Source organism: Ailuropoda melanoleuca, chromosome 9 (genome assembly GCF_002007445.2).
Source record: "Ailuropoda melanoleuca isolate Jingjing chromosome 9, ASM200744v2, whole genome shotgun sequence".
Taxonomy (NCBI): Eukaryota; Metazoa; Chordata; class Mammalia; order Carnivora; family Ursidae; genus Ailuropoda; species Ailuropoda melanoleuca.
The window spans coordinates 84515273-84529178 of NC_048226.1; the positions used below are offsets into that span (position 1 = coordinate 84515273).

General features: G+C 38.9%; 1 protein-coding gene across 3 annotated transcripts in view; it reads right to left on the reverse strand.

Annotated features, from left to right (window-relative positions):
• TAF2 (TATA-box binding protein associated factor 2) overlaps positions 1-12460 on the reverse strand; it is a 90976-nt gene extending 78516 nt beyond the window's left edge. Inside the window, exons 1-3 of one of the 3 annotated variants that reach the window (XM_034668556.1) lie at positions 11711-12453; positions 11233-11287; positions 2608-2768 (exon numbers count right to left, since the gene is read on the reverse strand). In XM_034668556.1, the coding sequence (XP_034524447.1) occupies positions 2608-2768; positions 11233-11287; positions 11711-11793 (299 nt within the window). In that variant the 5' untranslated portion in view covers positions 11794-12453. Of the gene's footprint in view, positions 1-2607; positions 2769-11232; positions 11288-11710 lie in introns of all 3 variants that reach the window. The other 2 variants (XM_034668558.1, XM_034668557.1) reach the window with 2 other exon arrangements.
• Positions 12461-13906: the final 1446 nt, after the last annotated feature.

Genomic DNA, 13906 nt, shown 5'->3' on the forward strand with positions numbered 1-13906 from the left:
ATCTGCCTTTCCCAAAGTTCTCTAAAAATAACGTAATCCAGAAGCGATATTTTCCACATCTAACTTCTAAGGAAAGCAGTATTTCTTCTGAATAACTGGTATGCTTCTATCTTGCGTCTTATCAATAGTATAAACAATAGTGTTTCCCTCTTTGGTAAGGCAACCAGAAATACCAAACCCAAATCTAGAGTTTTCCCACAGTAACTGCAGTAACTTAATAGTGCATGCCCACTATCCTTTGCTTTTTCACTCTTCATGCTAATTTCATTAGCTACTTTTCAAAACTGTTGACTAATAAAATTCTAAAACCAATTTCAAATCCTTTTTTAAACAAATCAGATAATAAAAACCAGCAAAAAATGACTAACATCCTCTCTCTTATAAAGTAATCAAGATTTAGTGCTTGACAGAAAAGCGGGGTAGTGAGCAAGTACTTGCTAAGTGACTGTGGCTAACAGAGCTCTGGTTCTAACTGAAAAGATTAAAGTAATTGAAGTATATTCTATCTACCCCAATTTCCTAACCTAACCCTTGAAAAGATTTCCCTTTATAACTTCTTTCTTTATAATGCTCTAAGTGATAAAGCATCTTTCCTATCACTAGAGAAAAATTTTAGGGGATATGATTGCCTCAAAACAAACATGGCAAAAGTAAAGCTTGCTCCCTCAGCAGCTGTGGAGTGCATTGTTCCTGTCACCGCACTGTCACTGATTATATTCTCTGAGACCTGAGCAGCAACAACAGGTAAAGCAGATGTTGTAAATACTGTTTTGTGACTGGCAGCTGGAGATGCTTCTTACCCTGTCATCAAATGCAGTGTTCTAGTGTCAACTGGGTAGCTATTTGGACTCTAGGAAGGCAATGGCTTCCCTACCTGCTCTTTGATAGGTGCCTTTTCCATTCCTGAGTGGTGTATACTTACTACTCCAAAGACAGGTCTTTTTTTTTTTTCTGGGGGGAAAGAGGATGCAAATCATTTTATAAGTGTTTTTATATGAGTTCTACGATAGTGTGGCTGAAAAGCAATGTAATTTCACCAACTACTCATCTTGTGCAATGGGAAATTATAGAAGCAATTCAGAGATTCCCTGAATTCTTCCAACAGCATTTCCTTTTCTCTTTCCTGAGTTGGAAAGATTCTGAACCAATGATAATTGGAACCAAAAATGTGTCTAAAGATAAGCCTCCTTTCTCAACCCTTCTAATCCCTTAAAGCACTGGTTCTTAAGCGTTAGCCTGGTCAGGATCACCTGGCACACTAGTTAAAACACAAACTGCAGGACTATATCCCCAGCTTCTGATTCAGTAGATCTAAGCCAATGCATGGAAATTTGAATTTCTCTTTTTTCTTTCTTTCAAGATTTTATTTAAATTCTAGTTAGTTAACATACAGCGTAGTATTAATTTCAGGCGTAGAATTTAGTGATTCATCACTTGCATAGAACACCCAGCGCTCATTACAACAAGTGCCCTCCTGAACACCCATCACCCATTTACCCCATCCCCCCACCACCTCCCCTACAGCAACCCTCAGTTTGTTCTCTATTGTTGAGAGTCTATGATGGTTTGCCTTCCTGTTATTATCTTATTTTTTTCTAACAAGTTTCCAGGTGATGTTGATGCTGCTTGTCAGGAAAACACGCTTTGAGAATTGCTGCCTTAAGGCAATGTTATACATCTAGAGGAGCTAAAATACCATCTTGACTAAAAAAAAGTTATAATGAAGTTTTGGCACCCTACCCCAAAACAGAGAATCATGATACAATCCAATGCTATCTAAACTTTGAAAAAAAAGTGCCCTCAAATGTGGCCGACAGTACTTAATATAAATGTTACTGGGCACAATGAAGTAAAATACTAAAAGCCTTTTACAACAATAAGTAATAATAATAAGTAATCCTATTTGTCTAAGGAAATAATTCAAAGGAAAATAAACTTATCTGTGCCAAAATATTCACTCAGCATTATTTATGATCTTAAAAGCTGGAAATTGTACAAATGTTGAACAACTAAAAAACAATCATGCAAACTACAGAATACTGAGTAAATGGAGTATTACCTGACCATAAAAATGACAGAAAGTGAAGCATATCATATGTGGGAAAGTGGAGACAAAGTACTTAAATGAAAAAAGTAAAACACAAAACTGATCACAACATGTTTACTGATAAAAAACTAAAGTAACCTCAGTAGACGTAGTATTTATTTAAAGTGAAGGAAAGAGGTATTTAAAACACTATATTTTTATACGATACTCTACAACAGTCTAAAACAGTCTCTGGTCTAAGGATTATAGCAACCACCTAACCTACTAAGATTACATTTAATATTTATGAAGTATTTTTAAAACAACATTAAAAGTAGGAAAATGGTTAAAATTCATTTAGAATTTCTTTAAAACTAGTTTGAAGAAAGGAAACTTAGTAACTTACTATACTGGGCAGAGCTAGTAAAATTTCTTGAACCAAATGTGCAGAGCGGTAAAAGAGAAATTATAATTAGGAAAAAAAAAGATTAATCTAAGAAAAATCTGTTGAAAAAATTAATCCAATAACATGGGAAAAATATAGCTGTTAGAAATATCAACTTTTAAAGTACAAAACTTACTGTTTTGATTCATTGTGACAGACTTCCAAGGTTGGGTCATTATAAATAAAAGCAGCTTCTAAATCATTTATCCTTACTCGATATATTCTACACTGCTTGCTGTTCAACTTGATTCTATTCAAGTTTGCAACTGTGGGAAATATAGTCAGTTCCACAAACCCCTGCAAAGAAAAGAATAACAACTTCATTATAATTAAGACTGGTAGGTTTTAGAATATATTTTTTTGATTTCTACTACTTACATTTACTTATACCTTTATTTCTACTATTTATACTACACTTCAGAGACAGAATCTCAGATAACTATATACATACAAAAGCTCTCCAAGTATCTTCATTTCAAACATTATTGTCCTAATGAATGATCAGGCGTGAATTATAAATACTCTCGGTGATTCATGTTCCTTATCAGTGAAAATGAGACCTTCTGCTAGAAGAAAAGTAAAAGGACTCACTACTCTCAAATTCAAGAATTTCCAGACAGACTGGAACTCAAACAGGGAAGAAAGGGGGGGAGGATGACAACAGAAAGAGAATCAAAACCAGGTTGGTGATTGAAAGAACATGGCTCTCCAAAAGGGGAATCAAGTGGGAAAGATGAGCCATTGGAACATGGCATCTATGTCCAGTGACTTTACTATCATGGGTAAAAAAAACTGATGTACTCAAATGTGAAATACGGGACGGCATGAAACCGTAGCATTTCAGGGGCTGCAGAGTGAACAAGAAAATTTCAAAAGCTGCAACGGGAATAGCTAAGATGAAATGAGGCAGCAACCATAGAGGACTAAAGTATAACAATCATAATGGCTACTATTTAGTGAGCAGTACTATATGCCAGACATCACACTAGATGCTTTCATTACATTCTCTCTAACCCCACTAACAACCGAAAAAAAGTACTACTTTACACTTTTCACAGATAAGTTAACAAAGTTAAGAAAATCGTATAATTAGTAAGTGGAGTACGGACATTCAAATCCACATCTAAATGATTCCAATGGAGTCCTACTATGCTGTGTTTCTCTTACAAGGTTTTAAATAATACGCAAGAAATTTTTTAAAACATTCAGCACAACTGCTCAAAAGTCTAGAGATTCTGCAGCCTCATTCCCTCTAATTCCCAAATAAGAAGAGAGCCATACATCCTTAAATTATACTATCTACACAGAGCTATGTGGTAGCAAATGAGAACAGAAAGAACAGAAGCCAAAATACTGTTGACGAAAGCTGTGTTTAAAGGTGTAAACTATTAGCAATTGGAGGGGAAAAGACCAAAATTCTCTTAATTAACCTATCAGCAATCCAATGACCAATCTATATAAACAAACTTGGATCAGCTCAAAGACAGCAAGCAGAATCAAGACAACAGCAAAAGTGAACTGTAATAGAAAAGATTATGAAAAGTGCTTTAAGTCAATAGTTAGCTATATGGCTGGGACATAAGAATAGGATTTGGCTTTCTAGACTAAGGTTAACAATGACAGAACAGTGCATGGAATGTATTTCATGAAGATAGGGAAAGCCCAGTCTCCTTGTATCATCAGCTCTCCAACACCACCTAGAGCCCTAACCTGTATTTGTCTGCAACATTCAGATCCATTAACTTCCACAAGCCTCCAATCCCTATCATCTTTGACCACTGACATTATTGCAAGCCCCCGTGGTCACCTAAGCTCTCACTTGGTCTCTTCTCCCTCTTGCTCCTTGTTCCCTCCCAACCACTTCACAGCTGACCATCCTCCTTTCCTGTTCTAAATAATCTCTCTCATGCCATTCAACTTTTTCAAAAACTCCTTCTATACCTTCCACCTTTAGATAAAATGTTTCTTGAAATCCCTTTGACAAGAAGTTACTTATTCTTTCATCCACTATAAATTATGAGAGGAGAAAACAGGAGACTTCTTGGTTTCAAATGCTACTCTAGAACACTTGTAGGATTTTATATAGCACATGCTATAAAAGCAAGGGCAGTATCATGTCATCATTAAATGTATGTTTTCTGAAGGTAGCCTGCCTGCATTCAAATCCAAGCTCTACCACTTAATGAGTGTATGATCTTGGGTTAGTTATTCTAGCTCTGTCTTTTCCTCATCTGTAAAACAGGAATAAGGACACTACCTACCTTTTGGTGGTCTGACAACTGGGCAATTTAATACAATGGAAAGCATGTAAAATCATAGTAGACATCTAATAAATGCCTAAGAAATGTTTTTATTATTCTTTTCTACTTCTTTTCCCATATGTTCATGCCATATAGTTCCACCACCCTCTATTCCTCTTCATTCGTATCTCCCAAATTCCTCAACATTCATTGAAGGCTCATACTCTCCGTTTCTAACCCACCTCTGCCATCACTCTACACGATGTGAATGTAAATATACCCGATCCACGCAGTAACACCGCTTCAAAGTTCCTTGACCTTAATTCCTACAATCTTCACTTCTATTACAGGACAACAATCAAGACAACACTCCAAAAGATACATCATCACTGCTCATAATTACTCCCATGTTGACACTTTAAACTTGAGTGCCCACAATGCTTATCCTTCTGCCCCTCTTGTTAGTTCTCTCCCAGTCTTCCTGGTCAACCGCATGAAGTCCTCCTATTCCTTGACCTCCTTCAGTTTCTTACACAATCCTTCTCCATTTACTCAAAATCCTTAATTTCAACCACTCTTCTGCCAACTACCAATTCTCTTGTCCTCCTGCTGCATATAGCTATCTTTCCCTACTGTTCAAGAGTGATCCTTCCATTGGTCCACTGGAGGCCATGCTCTACAGTAGTTCTATAACTACCCTCTCCTATAAGTACTATCCCCCCTTACAGGATTTTTTCCTGTGCCTACAAACATGTACAAGTCTCACACATCATTCCTTAAAATCTTGAGATCTATGTCACACTCAAATGAACTAATTTCTGCCCTGGCATGATACCTGGAGGTGTCATATCTTGAATCTGAAATGACAATTCCAGGAGTCCCAAAACCTTACCAGTCTACTAGTCATACTGAAAGTCTTTGGAGGTCAAGTACTAAAGGGGATAACAGCCCAAGGCTTTTTCAGAGTAGGACTCATGCTTATTTCCCCAGTCCCTGAACATAGTAGTATATATTTTAGTAATTGACCAATCTCCATACCTGTTCTCTAACCAGCACAGTGGGGACTATTATGGAAGGGCTAAGACAGTAAATCAAAGCAACTAGATATCCCTTGGGGAACTGCACAGATTCATGCCATCAGATATTTGAAAGATGCCCACTACATCCTCATTTAACTCAATTATTTGGCCAATACAGAAGTAGAGTAGGTTTTGGAGAATGATGTTGAATTATCACAAACCTGACAATCACAACCACAGTTTCAGATGTAGTATTTTTACTGCAGCAAACCAGCCATAGCTCTTGGTAACTAGTATTGAAAGTATTTATCAAACAAATGCTCCCCCCCGCCCCAATTCTTATCAGGAAAAAAAAAAAAATCAGACACAGGTTTTCTTCAAAACAGCAGAACCCCTTCACTGTCACCTAATAACTAAAAGCTATACCAATTCTCCTGTTCAATCAAAACATAGTCCAAAAGTCCCTTGATTCCAAGATAGCCCATAAAGAATTGTACTAGTATATTATATTGATAACATTATGCTAACTGGACCTGGCAAGAAGGGAAGAGGAAGTTCTCCAAATGCTTTAATAAAAAACATATGGATGGCAGAGGATGCAGGTTAAATCGCATCAAAGTTCAGGGGCCTATCACATTAACAAAGCTTCTAAGGTCCCAGTATTCTGAGGCACATGAAAATACTCCTTTCCAATGAAAGATAATTTGCTTCATTTTGTACTGCCCACCAAGGTGGGGAAGGGGAGGAAGAAGGGACACAAAACGTAGTGGGCTTCTTTGAATTCTGGAGGCAATACATACATCTGGGCATACTGCTTACTAGGCAACCTATTAAGCTGTCACCTTTGAGAGGCGTCCAGACCAAGAAAAGCTCCTACAGCATGTCCAGGCTGTGGTTCAAGCTGCCCTGACACTTGGGCCTTATGATTCAGCAAATCCAATGGCACTGGAAATGTCCATGGCAGACAGAAGTACTCTATAGACTCTGGCTTTTTCCAGGAGAGTGACAGTGCAAATTCCTGAAGTTTGAGAGGAAGGCCACAGACTCTTCTGTCACCAACTACATTCCATTTGCAAAGCAACTACTGGTTTGCTACTAAGCCCTTCAGGAGAAACTCAACACATGACCATGGGACTCCCAAAGACTGTTACCTGAAATGACCATGATGAAATGGAGAGTACTATAAGGCTCTGAAAAATAAAACTGGGCATGTGCAGCAGTTTTCCCCTTTTAAATGGAGACAACACATCTGAGCCAGGCCCAACAGGTACATAAAGTACAGGCAACAGCATGAGCAGTGCTCAGAATCCAATAAAACTTCCTCCCACTGCTTCTCTACCTCTCCCTCAATCTACACCTGTGGTGTCATGGAGAGTTCCCCATGCTCAGCTAACAGGATAAAGCACAAGCTCGAATTAGGAGTAAGCACAGAGGATGCTACTACCAGCTGGAAGTGGAAAGGAAAAGCCATTAGGAGTGGAAGAAGTTCTACAGCCAGCAGAACACTGGGAAATAGTTCTGGCTCTACACTCTTTGTAGAAGTAGAGATGTCCTGAAGTATACAACTACACTGATCCACGGGCAATTGCTAATGGTTTGGTCAGGACCATGGTAAGAACAAAACTAAAAGACTGAAAACAGGAAGATGGTAGGAGAAGTGTATGGATGGATTTCTCAGAATGGGTACAATGTAAAAATATCCATGTTGTTATCACATCAATGACCATCAGAGGGTATCCACAGCAGAAAGGACCACCCAAAACCAACTAGCAAGATACAGTAGATATTGTAGACTCTTTCCCTAGTCACCCTACCCAATGTACGAAGTGGTCATAGTGACAGAATGGAGGCTCATGAGCCCAACAATACAGACTTGCCCCACCAAGGATGATCTGGCTACCCACTGCTGAGTGCCCACTACTAATAGCACAGGATCATACTAAGCGTCCAATAAGGTATTGGGAGGACCAGACACTTGGTAGGATAAGGACCCTGAGACAGCTCACATCAAGAACATATTTGTCCCTACAAGAGTAGACATATTCTAGATTTTCCCTCCCAAACCACAACATATTTATAGAAAACCTTATATATCATTGTAATATCTCTACATGCCTCTAATTGTACAGGGAAGTGTGGTGATGGGCTCTTACACACAAAATTTGCTGGTTTTATCTTGTTCAAGCACTGGCATGACTGACTGCTGAAGGATCAGTTACTGCATCAATTGAGAGACCTCCAACAGGATGCTATTTTAACTAGTGGACAATATATAGGGTCATCTTGCCATAGCCAGAATAGACCTGCAAACCAAAAGATAAAAGTTGGAGTGACTGTTCTCACTATTACACCAAAAAAAAAAACCACTGAAGGAATCTTTGCTGTCTTTGTGACCTTGCGTTCAGTATGACTGGCCAGTAGAAAAATGCATCCACCAGGGCACATAGTCATGGTTCCATTACACTGGAAGCTGAGACTGTCCCTTGACCACTTCGGGTTCCTCATGTCACTAAACCATCAGGCAGAGTAAGAGGTCACTATACTGACTGGAATGACTAATCCCAATTATCAAACAGAAACTCAGGTTCTGCTATACAGTAAGGACAACAATTATATCTGCAGTCCAAAGGGATTCACGGAATGTCTCTTAGGGCTCACTTGACCAATAGTCCTAATCAATGGAAAAGTGCAACAACCCAACAAAGACAGGACAAGCAAGGATGCAGTACCTACAGGAATAAAGGTCTAGGTCAAACCAACGAAATGCCAGAAGGAAAAGGAAAAATGGAATGGGAGGAAGAATAAGGAAGCTGTGTTTATCAACTTTGGCCTTGACACCAGCTAAAGAAAGCAGGGGCTGCAGCAATTAAGTTCCACATTCTCTTATCATTTTTCTTTTCACTATTTTGGATGAAAGATACTGGTGGTAGCTAATACTTTAGGTGGGAGTAGAGCTGAGCTGCCATATCCCTACATGAACTCATGGGGTGAGGGACTGGCAAACTTCCTAAAGGGTCAGGCAGTAAATTGCTTTGTGGGCCACACAGCCTCCGTCACAGGTACTCAACTCTTCCAGCGTAGCCCCAAAGCACTTCAGACAATATATAAATAAGAGGGTGTGGATGTACTGCAATAAAACTTGTTACAAAAATAGGTAGTCAGCCACGGTCAACCTCTGCAACAGTGGATAAGACTTCATTCGGTTCCCTGGGTTGGGAAAGCTAACTTTTCATCTCAACAAAAAACAAGAATGGTTTGGGGGCAACTGGGTAGACTCTTCTAGATAGTCTCCTTTTGACCCTCCTAATCCACTCTCCATTCTATACCCCAGGTAACTGGCCACTAGGCCTTTAGCTTCCAGCTGGGGTGGTCAAATGGGAAGCATGAGGAGAAAACCGGAGCAGAAGGAAAGTGAGCTCATTACATCTATGCTTTCATGTTCCCTGCTGCCCAGCTGAGGGAGGCAGTAGCTTCATTTTTCCACCAAAGGCCACACCTCCTATAAGGTGACTCTTCCCAAAGCTACTATAGTCTATTATACTGTAGTAACCTCTGCCTTTCTTCTTTCACATTTAGAAGTGTTAACTGTTCCTTGTTGCTAACCTAGTGTGCCCCACCATCTCTTGGTTTCTCTTAACCCTGTTTGTTCTAAATAGTCCTTTTATAACTTTCCCTCAATTAACCTGTATAAATACGCTGCTTATTTCCTTCTAGGACCCTAATCCATTCAACATTAAACCAATTTTTTTTAGTGGGAAATCCCCAAATCATTCACAACTCCTTCCTAACTTTCTTAGTAAGAATCATCTGTAATTCCTTCCCATCTATTATTTTGTCAGGGGCAGAGGAGGTAGAGAGGGGGAACAACAGACAGAAAGGAGCTGCAGGTGACTCTTACGTCATCCTTGATTAAAAAATGGCTCCATTACTTGCTATCTTTATGCCCTTAAGAAAGTTACTTAGTCACCAGTCTTTTAGCTGCTTTAATTTTAAAAATTAGGATGAAAATAGTGTCTACTTCATGGGGTTATTGTGAGTAAGTGAGGTAATACACATAAAACCTTAGAAATGTCTCATACATAGAATATAATCAATAAACATTCACTATAATTCAGCCATTCATGTCAACTCTATTTCTATATCACTTTCATTAATGTTATCTTCATTCAGGGCTTCATCATTTCTCCCCAAGATTATTACAGTAACTTCTTAACTAAACTCCCTAATTCTCATATCTTCCCTACCCAATTAATACAACATGACACATCTAAAATATCCTTCCATGAAGTACAAGGTAAATACAGTTGACCCTTGAACAACATAGGTTTGAAATGCACAGGCCCACTTATATGTGGATTTTTTCCTAATACAGGGCAATACCATAAATGTATTTTCTCTTCCTTATGATTTTCTTAGTAACACATTCTTTCCCTATCTTACTGTATTACAAGAATACAGCATATAATAAACATGCAAAATATGCATTAATCGACTGTTCACGTTACTGGTAACACTTCTAGTCAAGTGTAGGATATTAGCAGTTAAGTTTTTGGGAAATCAAAAGTTATACCCATATTTTTGACTGTGCAGGGAGTCAGGACCCCTAGCCCCTACATTGTTCAAGGGTCAGCCATAATCATATGCAGGGAATATTGATAGAGAAATTCCTTAATAAGGAGATGGGACTTAGTGAACCTTGTTCAAGGATTCTAAGATTCCTATAATAGGTTTACATTTTAAATTTTATTTATTTATTTTATTTATTACTTTTTTATTTATTTGTTTTTTATACAGCTCATCTTGAGTCAACATGTGCACACAGGGGTAACAGTTCCAGAGGGAAGTTCATGCCATCAGCACCCCTGCCACTCCTCAAAAAACAACAACAAAAAACCAAAACAAAAAATAAAGGCAGCTAAGACTTTGTCTCTTTAATACAGGTTCCCCCAAATTAAGTACTCGCAGCCAAGGACTTTCCCAGAATGGATTACATATGCCATCTATACATATCAAAGGGAAGGGGTGGTGTTTATTAGATTTCAAACACCTTACCTAAACCTTTACAAAGCAATGCTCCTAAACCAGGTCAGCCAAGAATCGGAAAACAAAATTGGCCTCTTAGCAGCCAACTTAAGTCAGTGAGAGCGCTAACTTTAATTTTTTTCACAGAAGAAATTTCACCGTAGGCTTATTCTTGTTTCGTGCTCAATTTTAAAATGTTTGGTAATACAGACTTTCATATTCCACAACAGATTAAAGACTAAAATGTTAATCCAGAAACCAAACAAACAAACAAAAAAAAAGAGAGAGAGACTGAAAGAGAAAGAAGGGAGACTTGAGGCAGTCAGTATACCAGCAAGGCTATGCACCTTGGAGTCACACGGATCTGAATTCTAAATCTTACCTACTCTTGAAACGTAGTCATCTGGAAGGGAAAGTTTCTAAATACTGTAAAGGGTGTTTGAACTTGTTACTGCTTATAATTGTTGAGAATATACTTACCACAACAGATTTTCTCTGGAAGTTTATGTTGTTGATGCAGACGACCTGATGGGTTGTATATTGAAAAAGGAAATACTGCTATTATTTAAATAAAAACATAATTCTATCGAAGTATAAAGAAGAAGTTCTAGGCAGCTAACAATCATACTTTATCTTTTATTTTACAATCCTCTTAATTAAGGTAATTGCATGTTGTAAATTAAGTAACAGCCACGAAAACAGATTTCTTTGTATAAAAATACGGCTAGGTACTTTAAGAGAAACACTTATTCACCCGCAAGGGACATTAAATCTGTCGAATGAATACTGCCATTCAAAACCATACATACTGTCCTACAAACGGCATTTCCATTACAGTGAGTGGGCTCTAATTTCCCACTAGATTTCCCAGGCTCACCAAGGCAGCTTCAAGCAATCACAAAATACAATTAATAAAAACAAAAGCTAGAAAAGGAAAGGAATACGAAAAAATACTTATAATTTATATGGCCTTGGGCTTTCAAAGCCCTTGTCTCCTTTCTTCCTGTTCATTCTGGCGGGCTCTAAACCAGTTGGCGGCATGAAGCGCTCCCACCGAGCTCGGCTTCCCGGTTTCCCGGGGGGCTGCGGGGTATTACCAGCCTCCGGCACTTCCCACTCCCCGCTCCTCCACGCTCCCAACAGTCATGCCCCGCGGCCAGGGCTCCCTCGGCGCCCACACCCCCCCAGGGCCTCAAACTTGTTCCCGCGATTCGCCTCCTTTTAGCCGTCTCCGGTGAGCTTGTCACGAAGATGCTCCTCTCCTCAACCCCTCAAAGCCACAGACAGCCGACATCTTTCCTGTCACCTCTGACCTCCGACGTCAGCGGAAGTGGGACGGCGGCGAGGGCGGGAGCCGGAAGTTTTGCCAGTGGGTGGGGCTTGCACGATAACTTTGGGGGTTTTGCCTTTGCTTTTCCATTCGCAGGTACTGGGAGACAGACAACTGTTAAAATTTAGGAAATATATAGCGGTTTGCGAAGAGCGGGGCGGGAAGTTGGTGGCGGTCTTAGTAACCAGGGATACGTGAAACCAGGAGAAGGGGGGATTCCGCTGGTTTGCTGTGTGAATGGACACCATGAACTCACTGGGCACCAATGATTGAAGCCGTGAAACATGTAATTAGACCCCAGAGGGTCTAACTCAAACTTCAGAGTCCTCACTAGGTACTGCTGCCTCAGTTTTTTGGTGTTTTTTTTTTTTTTAATAATTTCACATACATACAAAACATTTATTAAAAAGACAATTATTTTGAAGCCATCGACATTTGCTGTTCATGTATAAGAGAATAAAACAGTTGTAAATTTCAGTAACAGTTAAATATTGGTTAGGTAATTGTAGATTACCTATTAACACTTTTTTTTAACCTTGGATCAGATTTATCTTTGGCCTAACCCCTCAAACTGTCCTGGTGACAAGTTTATTAGTTAAGTTAAAATTAATTTGAACTTTGGTCAAAATGAATAGAAATCAGGAAAATAAAGCTATAAAGGAACTTTATCAAGCATTCCAAAACCCATTAGACATTACTTGTAGTTTTCCAGTATTACCCATGTCAGTTTTCTCCCTTAGGGTATTATAAATTGCTCTATTAGTATTCTTCACCTAAGGTGGAGGATCAAATCCATTTCATCCCAAAGTGCACTTGAACGTCAGATGGCAACACAGAAGCTATTACCAAGCCAATTTCATCAATGCAAACGACTAATTTATATAACAGAGAGGATCTAGTGACTCCTTGTTTTGGTAGAATGTTGAAAATAGAGGGGAAATCGCTTGAGAAATGACATTTAAGTGAATAAATACTTTCTCTTCTAGGAAACTATTACTATTTAGTTCTCTGAAAAAGCCTTTAAATTTGTTAATGATTAGAATGTCAAATCTTAATTAAAGGAATGCAATTTTAAATATAAAAAAGGCAACACTTCTATAAATAAAACATATAGACTCAAGATATTAAATTTAGGAAATGACACTTTCTTTTGTCCTTGTTTACACTGTATGCATAGTGAAAAAATAGCTTGAAAGATACAGAAATATCCTATTACATTTAAGGGAAAAAGAGTAGTAGTTTCAAAATGCTTAGGGTTAGGAGAAAAATGCTTCAAAGCAGGCTGTTTTTTATTTTTTAATTTTTTTTAAAGATTTTATTTATTTATTTGACAGAGATAGAGACAGCCAGTGAGAGAAGGAACACAAGCAGGGGGAGTGGGAGGAAGAAGCAGGCTCATAGCGGAGGAGCCTGATGTGGGGCTTGATCCCACAACACTGGGATCACGCCCTGAGCCGAAGGCAGACGCTTAACCGCTGTGCCACCCAGGCGCCCCCAAAGCAGGCTGTTTTTTAAAATCTGGAATACAAATATATGCAAGAATCTTTTTCTTGCATTCCCATTCCATCTTCAAAGAAGCTCCCTGGGAAAAAAGTCCACCAAGGGCAAAGACATGGAAGAGTCAACACTTCTACAACAATGAGGAAGCAGGTATAAAAATCCATGACAGAACAGAAGGGGGAATGAACAATGAGAGACTATGGACTCTGGGAAACAAACTGAGGGCTTCAGAGGGGAGGGGGTGGGGGAATGGGATAGGCTGATGATGGGTATTAAGGAGGGCACGTATTGCATGGTGCACTGGGTGTTATGTGCAAGTAATGA